Genomic DNA, 19,597 nt, shown 5'->3' with positions numbered 1-19,597 from the left:
GAGAGAGAGAGAGAGAGAGTGAGTGAGTGAAAGAGAGAGAGGTGTGTTTGTGTATGTCTCTGTGTCAGGTCAGGTCATAGGTCTTTACGTGCAGAGAGAGAGCTGAGAGCGCAGCCTCTCTCTCTGTGTGTGTGTGTGTGTGTGTGTGTGTGTGAGTGAAAGTGAGATTTGTGTGTGTGTGTTTGTGTGTGTGTGTGTGTGTGCGTCTGTGTGTGAGGTCTTTACGTGTGGTAAGATTATCAGAGCGAGGGAAGCAGAACTGTAGATCCTCGCATGACCACAATTCTTTCGCTGTGTGTGTGTGTGTAGCCTTAGTGTATAATATTTTTATTAATATCAGCAGGCCCGTGAAGTTTTGTATGTACCTTTGCCTGCATGGGGGACACATACCCTGAAAAGGACAACCCCTGTTGTGCTGTGTGTCCCAGCATGTGGTTGTAAAACAGACACACCCTCTAAACCTGGCCGGAGTACACCCATTTTACACAAAAAGCACCTTTTCATGGGCCGGAATTACCACAAACTGTCTTCAATGTCAACAAGTTACACATGTTTACAAACTACATGCTATACACTTCAGTAAACAGTTAGCCACTTCATAGCTGTCTGCCATGAATTAAAACAGTCTACTTGCGCGGTGAAACTTCCGGATTTTGGACAACCAAATGGGAAGATAACTGTAATCTGAGGCCCTCTACCTCAGTACAAGTAGCATAGTCATATCCATTATTAAAACATCTAAAATATGTATAACCGTATGTTTGTCCATGTACAAAACGTGCCTTAATTCACTTCTCTTTGTCTATGTACAAAACGTACCTCTATTCACTTAAATTCCATACATGAATGCATAAATGTTCTTATTTACATTTCCTTACTTATGTTTTAAAATGTGCCATGTTCTGTGTATTATTCATGTACATGTATATTGAGAAATAAAGACTGAATTGAATTGCTCTAAATATCTCTTGTGTCCTTTCCCCGAACAAATAATCCGTACCACTGTCTTAATCAATTTCAATAATTAGACTATAAATGATTGTTACCGGCCTCGGTGGTGTCGTGTGTGTTCGCAGCCCGGTACTGTAGGCTAGGTGACAAGTATTTCAGGGTCAGCTGGTGATTACATTTTACATACTAGTATATATTTTTATAAAACATTATATATATCAGGGGACTAACAAAATTATGTCCGTATCAAGATGTAGTTCAGTGGTAGAGCGCTGGCACATCAAAGTGTGTTTATTTAACGACGCCACTAGAGCACATTGATTTTTTATCTTATCATCGGCTATTGGACGTCAAACGCTGGCACATCAAATACCGTCTTTCGTGTACTATTCTATCTATAGTGTCTTTAAAATGTACCTTGTTGCACATCTTTGCGGGCCAGCTGTGCGTGCGTGTGCGTGTGTGTGTGTCATTAATTTAATAGCAACAATGTAGCATCTCATCGTATTCTTAATATTACACAACTAATTATATTGTTATGGTAAGTATTGCTTTAGAATTAATTATAACTACAAAGAACAACAATATGAATATGCCAATTAATCATTTTTTATTACATATTTCAACCATTTACAAAATACACAGTCGGTCTGACACTAGTGCACAGAAACCTTTCCACAATTATATATTTATATATAATATTGTATTCCGAATTGTAGATTTGTTTTTAGCCGATATTATAGACAAGTGTTAAAAATAATGGGCGCTGCTAGCATGGCAAATGAAAGATGAATCTCAAACGTGATAAAGAAAAAGAGACGATATATTAAGTAAATAAATAAATAATAATCTATGTTAAGTGTTGCTCTCTGTACAAACCGAACTCAGTCCACAATTACAATACCTGTATTTCCGTGAATAAAAATTATAAATGTTAACTTAAAAAGGTAACATATCAATATACATAGTATTTAATGATATACAAATGTACACACAAAAAAATAAATGAGGTAATTATTTAAATATACTCGTACCTAACCTAAGTAGATGGCAGTAGAGTCCAGATACATACACAAAGATGCCTTTTTAGTTTACAAGCGACCGTTATGTTAGGCTAAACGCGGGCCATGAGCAATAATATACGGTCTTCTCCACTTTGACAAAAAGAGATGGGGTGGCAAGTTCATCCAGCACCTCCCCCCACGTTAGGTTCGGCTATGTTATAATAATCTATGATAACATCAGTCTCCCCACACAGTGATATTATGATTTCCGATCAATGAGGCGAACGTTTATTGGTTCTGAGGGTAGAAGAAGAAGTGCCGTTTTCAAAACCACAGGATCCATCGTGACGGGTTGAATGCAATATCGAGCAACCATCTGCAAAAGCAACAATTAATTTGCATTGAAATACATTCCTCTAAAGTTTGGCACAACTCGATATATATTTGTAAATACTATAACACCACTACATTCCATTAAGTGAAAACCTTACCCATCAAGAAATACAAAAACACATACTCTCATTCACGTACACAGAACTGTTACTTCTTATGGATTACCATTCGATGTCTTTCTTTGACCACATTTTTATTAATTTACATTGAAAAAAGATAAAAAATAGCTTAATATAGCTTTTTGATACACAAAACTAACTGTTATTTAAAGGTTAAGTTTGATAAATCTATTACCTGTGCGATTAACACCTGCATTTCTAGCTCTGCAACTCTACGTCCTGTAAATAAACGAATCTACATTACGAACATCATATCATATTTAATTAAATTCTATCATCGGATTACAAAGCCAAACTATTACCTATTAAAGTCCAAAATAATATATTTTATCTCCTTTCACTTTTTTTGTATGAAAAATGGTTTTGCTATTACGTCCATTTCTAGAACAGCGTAAAATTTAAACTGTGGTTGGAAGACCTTAGCTAAACCATTTTTAGGTAATTCCAGAGAAATACAAAGACAGAGAGATCAAGAGTTCGACGAGACAGAGAGAGAGAGAGAGAGAGAGAGAGAGAGAGAGAGAGAGAGAGAGAGAGAGAGAGAGATGCAAACATGCAGAGAGTTAAAAGTTTTTGTTTAACGATACCACTAGAACACATTGATTAATTAATCATCGGCTATTGGATGTCAAACATTTCGTATTTCTGACTCGTAATCACCAGAGGAAACCCACTACATTTTTCTTAATGCAGCAAGGGATCTTTTATATGCACTTTCCCCAAAGACAGGATAGCACATACCACGGCCTTTGATCAGTTGTGGTGCATTGGTTAGAACGAGATAAAACCCAATAAGTTGAATGGAGAGAGAGAGAGAGAGAGAGAGAGAGAGAGAGAGAGAGAGAGAGAGAGAGAGAGAGGGAAGGATGGGGAGTGAGAGACAAGGGAACGTCATATACATAAGCTACCTCTATTTATTTATTTATTTATAATAAATTTAATTATTATATATACATGTACTTAGTTACAGGTATTTATAATTTTAATGGGAATGTAAATGCTCCCTTTGTTATTTTTACTGTAGACGCCAGCACTGGCAATACGATTTTTTTATTCATTTCTTTCGTATCCACTTGTTATCTATTGGCGTACAAACCTATACACATTCTGAGACCGTGTCCAAAGGGCAGAAATGCAAAGCGATTCATGTTATCTTGCTCTTTGAGATTGCCACGTAACCAACGTTCAGGACGAAACGACTCGGGGTCATCATACAAAGATGGCAGACGACCAAGCACGTATAGTGAAGCAGATACGGTTTTCTGAAACATAATTGCAAATATCTCAAAGCTACCATTTTAACTGTTATTTCTGTTTCATTGTTTTCATATTCATTAGTAAAGCCTGTTTTTGACTAACACGCGTCAGCTTTGTATAATTATTTTGTTCAAAATTAGACACCCTCCCTCTCCCCTGTAACGGTCCATAAGGTTAGACCATATATTTCCAATGTATTACGTAATGCTTGGAGACCCCCCCCCCCCACACACACACACACACATTCACAAACAAGTCATGCGATGGATGTAATATAATTTGAACGTACTGTTTTACGATTTATGAAAGCGCAGATCTATACGCATTTCAATTCGATTTATAATCATTATTGTGTAATATGTCTAGTTACAACTACCAGTGTTAAACATTGTCGCCGTGACAGCGTGTTTATGAAAAAAGTAAACAATTTAGTAATAAAAAAATAATAAAATGTGGTACGTAACGCTATTAAATACACCCCCCACCCCCACCCCCTGTAACGCTACATAACGTTTGGACCTACACCCACCCACCCCTTTGAGCGTTACGTGATATTTGAATGCCCCCCCCCCCCCCCCTCCCTCCTTAGATATGACACGATTAGTGACAGGTGAAATTGTGAGGCCAGCAAAAGGAGCCTTACATGTCTCTAATCGCTTAATGTCAACTGGGCCCTGTTTTACGAAGCGATCTTAGTGCTAAGATCACCTTAAGTGCATAGCTACCTTATAGCTAAGATCGCTTCGTAAAACTGGGGCTTGTTCTTTACTGACTGTTCGTAACCACCATACACTCTAGCTGGCTTCCATAAAATCTGCCCCACACCTCTGTCCATCGCAGATTGTCACAGATATATCCCCATATATGTCATCTGTCCCGATCCGTCATCAACTATGTTCCTATAAGCATTGTTATTGATTTGCGGCAGTCTGCGACGAGACTCAGAATTTTATGGGAACCAAGCTTAAGTCTATATCTCTTTAGGAAGGAAATGAATGTTTTATGTATCGATGCACTCAACACATTATAATTTCAGTTATATTCCGTGGGACATATAATGAACAGAAAGGTAATGAGAGAGGAAACTTGTTGCCGCCATTCCCTGGCCATTTAACTGGGCTACTCTTTTCGATTAGCAGTAATGGTAATTTAACAAAGTGGTTATTTTATCATAACTTTGGAAATTCTACACATGATAATCACTTAGTAGTTTACCTTTGCTGGAATGTGATACCCCAAAATGGTCATGTCCTTTTGGAGAAGTCGGCTGATACTGTTTCCAATGGGGTAAAGCCTGTGGTGAGAAGAATTCTTGGTTTTAACGAATCCATGGCCATAAGGAAGGAAGGAAATGTTTAACGACGCACTCAACACATTTTATTTACGGTTATATGGCGTCGGACATATGGTTAAGGAAATTAAGAGTTGTTGCCACTTCACAAGCTTGTGGAGCACTGGCTGGAACGAGAAATAGCCCAATGGGCCAACTGACAGGAATTGATCCTAGGTCGATCGGGCATCAGCCGAGCGCTGTACCACTGAGCTACATCCCGTCCCATGACCATAAGTGCATATTGGTACCAATACTGATCAAACATTTATGAAGAGCGTAATAAGAACTAGATAAAGCTCGTGACAAGTGAAAATTATTCCACCCGAGACAAAAAAATTATAATAACTGGTACAGACACGGAAGAAGCAAGTAGACATTGGTGTGTGTATGTATGTGTGTGTGTGTGTGTGTGTGTGTGTGTGTGTGGCCTGACCGAGATCGAGGGCGCAAAACTCCCCCGTACAATTCTAAAAACTAGAAAGGCTAGAGCCCCTGCCCGCCCCCCCCCCAAACCAGACACACACACACCTGCTCCGCCGTGTGGTAACTCGTTTATTATTTTCTACATTGTAATAGTTAATACACAGAAATGACCAAATTATAAGTATTAGTACACTACAATAATCTCAAAATGGGGAAACGTTTCAGCATTCACGGTTTTGTAACAACTTTTCACTCTTCCGTTGCCTTCATCAGGCGATTGGCGGATTGCGATTCTTTCAGTTCTTTACATTTTGTTTCACATTACTAATACCTGTTTATGATATTAAACTGTGACTAGATGAAATATATATAATAATAAACTCTAGATATTAAATATCACCTGAGCGTCTCTTTAATGACAGCCTTCAAGTATGGCATGTTCTGTAGCTGGGCAGCACTGGGGAATTCTCCTTCCGGTACGACGCCGGTCACCTCGTCGTACAGTTTCTGCTGGACGTGTGGATTTCTCGACAGTTCATACAGGATCATCTGCACGACGTTCGACGTCTGCCACACAACAAATAAAATAAGATTTACATGTATCATAAGACTTAGGATGCAGTTATGAAAAGTCACTTCAGAGTAGCTTTCATTATTTTAATGCAAGTTCTATTAGCAGTAAACTAAACCTTTAAAAAAGAATCAACATACGTTTGAAACAAATTAATCTGTATTTAGATGCACTATTTAACGGTAGGAATAAAATCTCTATACGTTATATTAAACGTTTCATCTAAAATAAAATTAATGTAAAGTACGTTTAAAAGTAAGTCACGGATTCATGTTATATTTTATTTAATTCTAGTCATGTCCAGGCTTATTCATCATCTAGTCGTTACACTGCACAGTATTATTATTTTATAATGTGCAGGTTTAGATTTGTCTAACCAATGTTAGGAGAGCAAGTTATCCTACAGTAAAAGTTTGTTTTGTTTAACGACATCACTAAACACTGGTTTATTAATCACAGGCTATTGGATGTCAAATAATTGAAACCCGCTATATTTTTCATTTAGTAGCAAGGTATTGTTTATATACACTTTCAAACAGACAGGACAGCACATACCAGGGGACGGTTGTTCAAACGATATGTTATCTTAACCAGTGGTTAACTGTAACAGAACCTTTCAAAACCAAGTCTTGTAGGAGCAGTCAAATTGTCAAAACTTCCTTTTGACTCTGCCTTGTGCAGATATACGATTTTTAACATGTGTATGGTTTTGTAGTTCAGATTATATGTAAGCCTTTCTAACTTGAACCATACCGTATCAACGCTTCCGGTCATTAATTCCGTGACATTGGCGTAAATCTCCAGTGGGGTCAACGTGGATTGAGATAAAATATATTCCAAAAACCCAGCCTCTTTGTTTCCTTCTTCTTCTTTCAGCATTTCAACTTTCTCGTCAACACATTTTCTGGCTGGAAGTAAAGTCATTAAAACAATTGTGATGCCAAGCATTGCAGGGGTTAGTTATACATTGTATATATAAATATAAACAAAAAGGTATCCTAAGCCGGAGGTAACGGATGTTATACAATCGATCGGTCTATTTGATTTTTATTAATTTCTAACGGAGCAAGACGATGGGCATACCAAATATTGTCGTATGTTCTAGCATGTCTATATTAAAGTACCAGGCAATGATATATTTTACAGTTAGTCCAATGTATATCTAGTAATGTAGGGCGGGACGTAGACCAGTGGTACAGCGCTCGCTCGATGCGAGGCCGGTCTACGATCAATCCCCGTCGGTGGACCCATTGGGCTATTTCTCGTTCCAGCCAATGCTCCACAACTGGTGTAACAAAGTCCGTGGTATGTACTGTCCTGTCTGTGGGATATTGCTGCTAGTCGAAAAGGGTAGCGCATGAAATTGGGACAGCGGGCTTCTTCTCTCAATGTGTGGTCCTTAACCATATGTCTGACGCCATATAACCGTAAATAAAATGTGTTGAGTGCGTCGTTAAATAAAAGATTTTCTTCATCTAGTAATGTGTAGAAACCCGAAGTTAAATAGTTCGAAACAACGAGCAGCTACGGGGGCTTTGCTTTTCTGGTAATAATATTATCCATTAATAACTGGCAAGGTAAATCCAACCGATACAAGTAGGGAGGTCTCTATAAGTATAATATACAGCTAGCACGAACTAAAAAGTCAAAGTTTCCACGTGAATCTCATCTACTGGTATCTGGTTTTATCAGGATCTTGTTTGAACAGGTTCAACTGTATTTATAACAATTTAATTGGTCACTGTTCATGAAGATCGGATTAGTATTCAGTTGTTTAACTTCGGGTAATTTTCGGTGTATAGTCGGGTAAAGTTTGATTCAATTTCGGTGTATAGTCTGGTAAAGTTTGATTAAATTTCGGTGTATAATCTGGTAAAGTTTGATTCAATTTCGGTGTATAGTCTGGTAAAGTATGATTCAATTTCGGTGTATAGTCTGGTAAAGTTTGATTCAATTTCGGTGTATAGTCGGTGCGTACTTATACCTACCAACACGGAATAGTGTGTCAAATGTAGATTTGAAGTCGTTCCACCTCTTCGGGAGAAAGGTCTTTACCAACCATGGCGGGAAAAACATGACATTAGCCGACGTGTGGAACATTTGATGCACTGCCTCGATGAAGCTTTTCAGTTCTGGATCAGGATTTTCAGACAAACATCCCATACGTCTGCTATACAGCAACGTGGATACGGCTGAAACGGAAATAACTTTCACGATTACGCCATTAGTCCAGAGCAGTATAACTAGTTCTGATTGGTATAATACGCTAATACATAAATTTATGGAATATTATATTTAATTTTGATGGTCCAGTCATTTGAAGATTATATTTGAACTCGATTACTAGACAGCATTTGAATATTACTATACTATAGATATTAATCCACGATGGTCCAGTCATCTCGATTATCTAGACAGCATTTGAATATTACTATACTATAGATATTAATCCACGATGGTCCAGTCATCTCGATTACTAGACAGCATTTGAATATTACTATACTATAGATATTAATCCACGAAGGTCCAGTCATCTCGATTATCTAGACAGCATTTGAATATTACTATACTATAGATATTAATCCACGATGGTCCAGTCATCTCGTTTATCTAGACAGCATTTGAATATTACTATACTATAGATATTAATCCACGATGGTCCAGTCATCTCGATTATCTAGACAGCATTTGAATATTACTATACTATAGATATTAATCCACGATGAACCAGTCATCTCGATTACTAGACAGCATTTGAATATTACTATACTATAGATATTAATCCACGATGGTCCAGTCATCTCGATTACTAGACTGCATTTGAATATTACTATACTATAGATATTAATCCACGATGGTCCAGTCATCTCGATTATCTAGACAGCATTTGAATATGATATACTATAGATATTAATCCACGATGGTCCAGTCATCTCGATTACTAGACAGCATTTGAATATTACTATACTATAGATATTAATCCACGATGGTCCAGTCATCTCGATTATCTAGACAGCATTTGAATATGATATACTATAGATATTAATCCACGATGGTCCAGTCATCTCGATTATCTAGACAGCATTTGAATATTACTACAATAAAGGCACTATTCCATGATGGGGCAGGACGTAGCCCAGTGGTACAGTGTTCGTTCGATGCGCGGTCGGTGTGGGATCGATCCCCGTCGGTGGGCCCATTGGGCTATTTCTCGTCCCAGCCATTGCACCGCGACTAGTATATCAAAGGTCGTGGTATGTACTACCCTGTCTGTGGGATGGTGCATATAAAAGATCCCTTGCTGCTAATCGGAAAGAGTAATCCATGAAGTGACGACAGCGGGTTTCCTCTCTCAATATCTGTGTGGTCCTTAACCATATGTCTGACGCCATATAACCGTAAATAAAATGTGTTGAGTGCGTCGTTAAATAAAACATGCCTTTCTTTCTTTCTATTGAAGACGATGCATAATGTAATAATTGGTCCTCAACTCAAGAATATTGACACATTAATGAAATATAGAAGACACCCGACCTAGTCTTCAGATATATATTTAAGACAATAAATATATACGGTCCATTCATTTTCAGTTACAGTTATACGTAAAATGATAAATATATACGGTCCATTCATTAACGGATATACGTAAGACGATAAATATACACGGTCCATTCATTTACGGATATACGTAAGATGATAAATATATACGGTACATTCATTTACGGATATATGTAAGACGATAAATATATACGGTCCATTTATTTACAGATATATGTAAGACGATAAATATATATTGTCCATTCATTTACGGATATACGTAAGATGATAAATATATACGGTCCATTCATTAACGAATATACGTAAGATGATAAATATATACGGTCCATTCATTAACGGATATACGTAAGACGATAAATATATATTGTCCATTTATTTACGGATATACGTAAGATGATAAATATATACGGTCCATTCATTAACGGATATACGTAAGACGATAAATATATATTGTCCATTCATTTACGGATATACGTAAGATGATAAATATATACGGTCCATTCATTAACGGATATACGTAAGATGATAAATATATACGGTCCATTCATTAACGGATATACGTAAGATGATAAATATATATGTCCCAGTCATATATTTATCATCTTATGTATATCTGTAAATATGTTCCATCCATTTACAGCTATACATAAGATGATAAAATTATATATATGATCCATTCATTTACAGATATACATAATACAATAAATATATATGGCCCATTAATTTACAAATATACAGGGCTCAACCTGGATAAAAATATACATGTAGCCAAAACACTAAATTCAAAACATTTGCCAAATGGGATTTTTTATTGGCCATAATAAAAATGTTTTTGCCAAAATTGTTTTACGAAGTAAACACTGTATAGAGTATTTATATATGAATATGAAAATGCATATTTTTCAACTTATTATGTACAAAATGGAAAAATCTGAATAACAAAACCGTGTTCCATGTTCAAAAGTTACTTTGATTTTCAGTGGGGTGGGTGGGGGTGCACTATCTTCAGTTGGAGGCCAGTGCCCCTGCAACCACCCATCCCTGCTTCTAAGGCCTATGATATTAAATGAACAAAGATACCGAAATATGGTGATGGGTGTTGTTTTTTCTTTCCTTCCTTCTTCCTGGTTTTTTTTATTATTTATTATTTTTTTGCAAATAAAAATTTGAGACCGGATACTTTTTTAATGTTGATTTGATTTTATAAAAATAAAGTAACCTATCCATTTCCAACCAACATCAATTTCGTAATTCGCGCCATGTTGTTGCTGTCGTTGATTTCAGCGTCGTGTTAAATGCTTGTTGATTTCAGCTTGTATATTATATGCGTAAGATGATAAATATATACGGTCCATTCATTTACAGGCATACATAATGTAACTAGAACTCAATATTCTAGTTATTTGAAGATTATACGTAATATTATAACTACTCCAAAACGTTCCAGTCATTTACCGATATACCTAATATAACTAGTTCTCTATCGTCCAGTCATTTACAGATATACGTAATGTGCCAGTCGTTTTCCATACTATAATAACTAGTCCAGTAAGTTACTGATATCTACATAGTATATATACCTATGTCATCACAGCATTACATATTATAATGCGCTCTGTCCAGTGCTGGCTTTGATTTAGTCAACTAGTTGGGATTGGCAGTCCTCTTAGAGGCGGTGCAAGAGAGATGAAATCTCCAGTAAAGGATCTTTTCGGGAGTGGCTGTCCTCCTAAAGACGAGACACGAGATAGAGATTCGTGAAATCAACTACTATTTTGACAAATGCCCATTCGTCTCTGCATTGTGCAGATATACGGCCCTGGCTCCGTATTCATAAACGTACTTAAGTCAATGTAGGATACCTAAATACATACTTAAAGTACATAAATAAGTATCATACATTGACTTAAGTACGTTTATGAATACGGAGCCTGATCATTACGGTTCTATCGTTCAGATAATAATCACTGCAAGACTCACATTCTAGTGACCAGTGGAAGAGTTCGGTGTCTAATCCGGTGATACGGTTGTCCTCTGTCCGTACGTGTTCCAGTCTGTCCAAGAAATCACGTGACACCTCGTTGAAGTCTGGAACGTACTTCTCAACATTTTTGATGTTGAGCAATCGTCGATTGAGCACACGTCGCATACGAGCCCAGTCCTCGTCTTTACTGAAATAATAATACAACATTATTTATTTCATTATTTCTTCATGATATAATTATGTATTTATTTTGTTGTTGTTGTTGTTGTTGTCCCCAGACCATTAGACGTAGTTAGGATGCCCAAAGACATGCTTTACTCTTAAAGGGACATGCCTGAGTTTGCTGCATTGTAAGATGTTTCCGACTAATAAAATATTTCTACGATTAAACTTAAATATTAATGTATTTTCTTGTTTAGAATATCAGTGTCTGTATATTCAGTGTGTTTCTGGTCGTCTTAATATTTATAAGAAGCCCAGTCTAGATTTTGTATTGGATAATTTCGTACGTATGAAAAATAGTTTTTTGGAATAAAATGAAATTTAACTTAGTACAAATATTAGGACGATCAGAAACACGTTTAATATACAAACACTGATATTTTATGCAGAAAAATATATTTAATATGTAATTACAACAGTGAAAAAGTATCTGTTAGTCGATAACATCTTAAAAATAGCAGCAAACTCAGGAATGTCCCTTTAATACAAATTAGAAGTATGCATGATTAGCCACTTCGAAAACGTCTAGGTGTAAAATGTGATATTTACTTTCTTACAGATGGGATGTGGGAAAAAAATAACTTTTTCAGAAATTTTTCTAGAGAGGGCGAGTGTCATCTATCCCTTTCTTGTTTTAGTCTGGTCTTTGAAGGATTTGACCCGGAGAAAAAAAATGGTATAGAAATTATTTTGATATCATTCGAAGCGTATTTTCTGGTAGAACAACATATCCAAAATCCGCTTTTGGGATTTTTATTTTATTTTTTATAAGCGATTGATTTTTTTGTTGTTGCCATATATAGTACTATCCCAGTGCAATTGTATATACTACTCAAAAGAATTTAAGGGTCAAAAATTTATAACCAAATAGGTTTCAGAGTGTATTAGATTGATGATGTAAACTACACCAAATTTTTTATTTATTGTTCCATATTTACAAAAAAACACAAATAAACGTCACTGTATACAAGAAAGTCACATGACATGCTGTCAAAGTTGAAGGTTGTCAAACATGGATTTTACACATTAGAACATTCGTTTAATAGTGTGTGAATCCACCCCTGGCGCGAATACACTCGACACATAGTTGCCTCATGCTGTTGATCAGACGTCTGAAGAACTCTTGAGGAATGGCCTGCCACTCTGCCATAAGAAGTTGACCCAGATCATGAAGGTTGGCCGGAGGGGCATGGTTATCCCGAACTCTCCTGCCTAATTCGTCCCAGGCGTGCTCTATTGGGGCCAAGTCAGGCGAATATGCTGGCCAATCCATCCTGGCGATACCTTGTTGTCTGAGAAAGTTCGTTACCACCCTGGCGCGGTGGGGTCTGGCATTGTCATCCTGCAGAACTGCCCCGCCGCCAATCTGCTGAAGGCCTGAGAGAACCAGCGGCCGGATAATCTCATTCAGATAGCGGATTCCATTCAGATTGCCATTCACCACATAGAGGGGGGTCCTGTGGTGGATAGAGATGCCGCCCCACACCATGACGCTGCCACCACCGAACCGGTGACGTTGTCTAAACGTTAACGTCAGCGAAGCGCTCCCCAGGACGTCTGTAGACACGAACCCGACCATCGTTGAAATGGAGACTCATCAGTGAACATCACTCGACCCCACTGAACACGTTGCCACCGCAGTTGAAGCGTGCACCAGTGACGTCTGGCCGTTCTGTGACGTGGTAGGAGTGGTGGTCGAACAGCCTGGCGACGGCAGCGTAGATTATTGGCTCTCAGACGATTGCGTATGGTTTGATCAGACACTCGAGTTCCAGTCGCAGTCCGCAGATTGTCACGTAATCGGCGTGCAGTGGTTGTGCGTTGACGTAGAGCCATATTGGTGATGTAGCGGTCCTCTCTATTTGTAGTGCTTCGGGGTCTTCCCGAACGTGGACGATTTCGAACAGAATTCGTTGCTTGGTACCGTTGCCACAGACGGCCAACGACACTCTGACTGACACCAAGTCTCAGAGCAACATTTCTTTGCGTATTGCCATCCTGAAGCCAAGCAATAGCCCTTCCTCGATCTTCGATAGTCAGTTGAAGTCGTACCATTGTCGAATTTGGAGTGTGCACCGTACACGAACGCAAGCTCCAATTATACGGAAATTCAGCATTGGGAACATGGAATACACGTGCAAAGCGTGCAAATGAAGCGCTTTGTGAAAAAGCAAGTTATGGGTACTTAGCAGACCTTTCGCTTTCGCCCTAATTTACGTGCAAATGTAAGTATGTTTTCGCCATTAGAACTAGTCGACAGAAATGGAACAATACCATGCGTGACATTATGGTCTAGCTAATATAATTGACATTCAGAAAATAATGTCGAAAATATCGTCTGACCCTTAAATTCTTTTGAGTAGTATATATAATGGACGCTGCTCAGTCGTAGGTGACTTCCACCTTGAAAATTAATACAAAATCTATATAAGTGGAACTCTGTACACTAGTCGGAACCATGATAGAAATTATTATTGGTGTAGGAATGTAGTTCCATGTTTTATGCTTTCAGGGGCGGATACACGGTTTATGGAAGGGGGTGACCGGGCATGAAATGAGGCCCCAGAAAATATGTTAACTGGAATACTGGTATTACTGGAATATTACTGGAATATTGTTAAAGTGACACATGACTATATTTAGGGGGAACGGGTCACCTGCTCCTCCCGGATCATAAATTTAAAAACCGGGCGTTATTGCAGTATAATCCGTTAATATGTGGCTCAATGTATATAGAAAATAACGTATTTATATTTTATACATAATTTACTTTACCAGGGGCGGATTCAGGGGTATATCCTATCCCTGACCTTCAAAGTGTTACAAAGATCAATTGATGAACATATAATGAATTAATTTCTTTTTAATGGGTGCAGATACATGTATATATTTGTCGGCTAGGCGTTTCTGGTGGAGAATGTTAACAGGTGCGGGATTTGATCAGGGGGTAAGAAATTCATTATGTCTTTTGTATAACATGAGAAGACTTCTTTAACGCCACCATACTTAACTACATTACATTAGTGTCACCCACACCCATTAAGAAATTGAAATCCGTGCCTGGTTGGTGTACTTTAGAATACTATAGGTGTTCTTTTTAAAGTTGTGCCCCCAAATCTAGATGTATATATATATTGAAGTCTTATTATTCTTCAACTGGATTTACAGCCCATACTGTATGTTTGATGTGTCCAAACATACCAATATTTGGATTCGTATCCCTCGCGCTGTCTACAATCTGCAAAAAGTATGTCGACTTCAATAATTTATCAAATAAACAATATATCAAAATATCCTTGTATACTTTAGGTATAATCGTAAACTGTTACACGATTTTGCAATAAGAGCATACATTATTTCCAACACTCCAGCAAACCCTCTGATGCTGCATCCAATTCTCTCGTAATTGGCATTTTTGACACCATTGCTTTGCTCGGTGGCGTCGTGGTTAGGCCATCGGTCAACAGGCTGGTAGGTACTGGGTTCGGATCCCAGTCGAGGCATGGGATTTTTAATCCAGATACCGACTCCAAACCCCGAGTGAGTGCACCGCAAGGCTCAGTGGGTACGTGTAAACCACTTGCACCGACCAGTGATCCATAACTGGTTCAACAAAGGCCATGGTTTGTGCTATCCTGCCTGTGGGAATCGTAAATAAAAGATCCCTTGCTGCTAATCGGAAAAAGTAGCCCATGAAGTGGCGACAGCGGGTTTCCTCTCAAAATATGTGTGGTCCGTAACCATATGTCTGACGCCATATAACCGTAAATAAAATGTATTTAGTGCGTCGTTAAATAAAACATAACTTTTTTTTCCATTGCTTAGGGTTCATTCCATTGTTTGTGAGTTTACGCCGGTAGGTCAGCCAGTAAACTGTAGGTGAAAGATAATGGGGATAAAACGATTCTTTGACTTATGATACAGTCTCCATGGATTTAACATATAACTGCTCAAGATATCATCTGTCAAATATATAATAATCGGATACCAGAGTTGCCTTCATGCTCTCAATATCTACACTTTTTCCTAATTCTACTCGGGTGCACGTGATCTTTTGTTGATATACCTGCTCATACCCATCATAAACGACTCAACTATGTCGACTGTGTGTTTTATTTTTCTTCGCCCATGTACTAACACTTTCTCAAGAGCCAATTTGCTCATTTAGGACTATACTTATTTATTTAAATACATGTACATGTTAAGTTCTAACATCCCATGGGTATCACCATAGCTGGATAGAATATTGAAAAGAGATTTTTGTTCTTTCTTTCCTTTCTTTCTGAATACGGCGGCAAATGTATGTGCATAATATTATGTTTTAGCGTGTTCGTATTGTGTCGACCAACTTAATGAACTTGAACCGTGCCATGTTCTAGGTCAACCAATAGTACTGTGTAGTCTATATTATGTTTAGTAGTACAATATAGCAGAACCTGTGTTTTATCCATCAAATGTCTTGTGTTCCCACTATGAACAGATTATAATATTATAACAGGCCTACTAAGTTTTATTATACAAATTATGTTATTTTGTCAGTTTATCTGTGCATATGTAATAATCAGTTTTAAGGGACTGGTTTTTGTAGTCGTTAAAATAGTTAATGGATTCAGAGACATGTAATATACCTTAGTAATACAAAAGCAAACTAATTAGGCCTTCTTGACCAGAAATCTAGAGTGGACGCTTAGACCCCTACTTAAATCCACGTATGTCAATAAGTTTAAGTGCCATTTCAAACGTTGTTTCAGTTTGTCAATTGGCAGAGAAAAAGAGAAGGTTCATATTAAATTAAAATAATCAGAAATGCATTATATATACAGATATTTATATTCTAAGGACGAAAATCCAAGTATATTGTTGTTTTAATTATTGAAAAAAGGGTATATTTGTGGTAAATATGCCACAGGGAATACCAACTGAGGACACTATTTTTAAAACGCTGTCATTAAACGGTATAATCAGAGGCGGACAGTTATAATTTTATTATATACTCTTCAAAAAAAGAAACGCAAAAGGGTACAAATGGGTTATAACTCCGATTTTATGTTTCCTACCGGTTCATGCTTTGTGAATATAAGGTCACTGCATGTCCCAAACACATTCCCACGGTTACATTCGATAAAACGCAGCTACTGTACAATAAAGTTCCAAAATGTGAATATTCGCAAAAACGCAGCCACGTGCAAACCATGTCACCACTGCACGTGCGTTGTCTGCACGTGCAACATGAACACCGACAGTATAAAAGTGCAGGGTGTTCGCTTGCCTGGCCTCTGTATCTGGCCGACAGTTGACAATCCAGGACATGCCACGTCTCAATGAACCGCAGAGAAACAATGCCATCGACCGACTAGACGCAGGCGAATCCAGAACGGCCGTTGCCAGGGCATTCCATGTGTCCCCAAGCACCATCTCCAGACTGTGGGGACCGTTACCAGCAACATGGATCAACACGTGACCTCCCTAGATCCGGTCGATCACGGGTCACTACCCCCGGGCAGGACCGCTACATCCGGGTACGCCACCTTCGGGAACGATTGACTACTGCCACCTCCACAGCCGCAGCAATACCAGGTTTGCGCAGGATATCCGACCAGACCGTACGGAACCGCCTACGTGAGGTAGGAATTCGTGCCAGACGTCCAGTTCGAGGTGTCATCTTAACACCACAACACCGTCGACTCCGACTGCAGTGGTGCCAGATTCATCGACAATGGCATCAACTACGATGGAGACAGGTGTGTGGTTCAGTGACGAGTCCCGATTTCTGCTCCGACGTCATGATGGAAGATGTCGCATGTATAGGCGTCGTGGTGAACGTTATGCGGCAAACTGCGTGCAGGAAGTGGACAGATTCGGCGGGGGTAGTGTCATGGTGTGGGCAGCCATCTCACACACTGGCAGAACTGACCTGGTCCACGTGCAGGGCAACCTGAATGCACAGGGCTACATTGACCAGATCCTCCGGCCACACATCGTTCCAGTTATGGCCAACGCCAACGCAGTGTTCTAACATGACAACGCCAGGCCTCACACAGCACGTCTCACAACGGCTTTCCTACAGAACAACAACATTAATGTCCTTCTTGGCCATCGATATCACCGGATTTGAACCCAATTGAGCATCTATGGGACGAGTTGGACCGACGCCTCCGACAGCGACAACCACAGCCCCAGACCCTGCCCGAGCTGGCAGCAGCCTTGCAGGCCGAGTGGGCCACCATCTCCCGGGACGTCATCCGTACTCTGGTTGCTTCAATGGGCAGGCGGTGCCAGGCAGTTGTCAACACACGCGGAGGCCACACCCGGTATTGACTCCAGATGACCTTGACCTTGGTGGTGTGTCCCATCACTTACTCACAATGGACTAGAGTGAATTGTGAACAATCCTGCAACATTTGGTAATTATCGGACTCACCATTCAATAATTAAATCAATTCTCCAAATGTTACGACAATGTGGTTTTGCGTTTCTTCTTTTGAAGAGTATATATTAATTTTCTTCTTTTTTTTACGATCCCCCTCCAAACCTTCCCCAGAGTTCCCTTGGCATTCCGCCTTATGTCATTAGGGCCCCCTAAATGAATTTTCTGGATCCGCCACTGATAATACATGAAGATTTATGATTAATTTGCAGCTTTATAAACTATATTTATTACGGTTTCGGTGTACCGTTGCATTTTATGACACGCTGATGTTTTGTGACGTGGTGTCAAGCTATAGCTTATAACTAGCTGGAGAGTCCCAGTCCTGTTTCACTCAAGCTATATATCATAATTAATACAATGTTGTACACTACTCATGCTATTAATACACCATAACCTCGCTTCAGTGTCGATTCTATATCGAATCCAGGAAACTCGAACTAGCTATAACTTGCCGGACGGTCCCAGTCCTGTTTCACTCAAGCTATGTTATAATTAATATCATGTACACTACTCACGCTATTAATACACCATACGGTCCCCCCAGCGTCGTCTACACTGCAAAATCCAGGACACTCGAACTAGCTATAACTTATAAATTCCCGGACTGTCCTATCCCAGCCCTGTTTCACTCGAGCTAACATCATGCGGTACATTATTACGCTGTTATTATACCATAAGCTTCCCCAGCTTCTATTCTATACTGCATCCAGGCCGGGAGTTCGTTTCTGGTGGGGTACTTTCCGTCTTGTCGCAGTAATTGCTCGAGCGCGCAACCACGTCGTTTATGCTGACCATGTCAAAAGGACCCGTCTTTTCCCTGAAAATCGGGCCGAGCATTTCATGTCGATCCCGTATCAAAATATGAAGTGTGTGAATACTTTGGACAACCTCGAAAAAAAATTGCCTACTAAAGGATACCCTTTTTTGTGTGGAATTTCATTGAATGGTATTGGCTCTTTTGCGTTCAGTGTGTAGATTCTTGCTGAGTAGAAGCGCAACGAAAACAGACTAAGCAAAACGGTTCGTCGATATAATAGATGGACAAGACATTATGTCTCAAAACCAGCTGCCATAGTGAATCCCTCAGGGGTCAGTTTTATGCAGTCAGCTGTGGTAATTAGTAACCTAGAGAAAACTTCTCGGAGGGACACGTCGTAATGGCTAGTTCTAGCAAGCAGTTTATGATTACTTATGATGGCGACAATTCACAGTAACAACACATGGATATCAACATTTCACAAACAACCAACAGTCAGAATACAGCTAAATATTTCATTCCTTTGATATGCTGATAGATCAATACACAGTCGTTTAGGTAGTATGTTTCACCATGTTGGAGAAAGCACCCCTTT

General features: G+C 38.9%; 1 protein-coding gene across 1 annotated transcript; it reads right to left on the bottom strand.

The window, feature by feature from the left end:
• Positions 1–1,546: 1,546 nt before the first annotated feature.
• LOC121372413 (1,25-dihydroxyvitamin D(3) 24-hydroxylase, mitochondrial-like) lies at positions 1,547–19,023 on the bottom strand. Its single transcript, XM_041498719.1, has 9 exons — positions 18,905–19,023; positions 11,590–11,780; positions 8,040–8,243; positions 6,805–6,959; positions 5,881–6,047; positions 4,940–5,018; positions 3,564–3,729; positions 2,643–2,686; positions 1,547–2,331 (listed from the first exon to the last, which is right to left on the bottom strand). Exons 1-9 carry the CDS (start codon positions 18,949–18,951, stop codon positions 2,215–2,217), a joined length of 1,170 nt encoding a protein of 389 aa, XP_041354653.1. The 5' UTR covers positions 18,952–19,023; the 3' UTR covers positions 1,547–2,214.
• Positions 19,024–19,597: the final 574 nt, after the last annotated feature.

Source organism: Gigantopelta aegis, chromosome 4 (genome assembly GCF_016097555.1).
Source record: "Gigantopelta aegis isolate Gae_Host chromosome 4, Gae_host_genome, whole genome shotgun sequence".
In the NCBI taxonomy this organism is placed as follows: domain Eukaryota; kingdom Metazoa; phylum Mollusca; class Gastropoda; order Neomphalida; family Peltospiridae; genus Gigantopelta; species Gigantopelta aegis.
The sequence above is the reverse complement of the archived record's forward strand: the minus strand, read 5'-3'. Positions and strand labels throughout refer to the sequence as shown.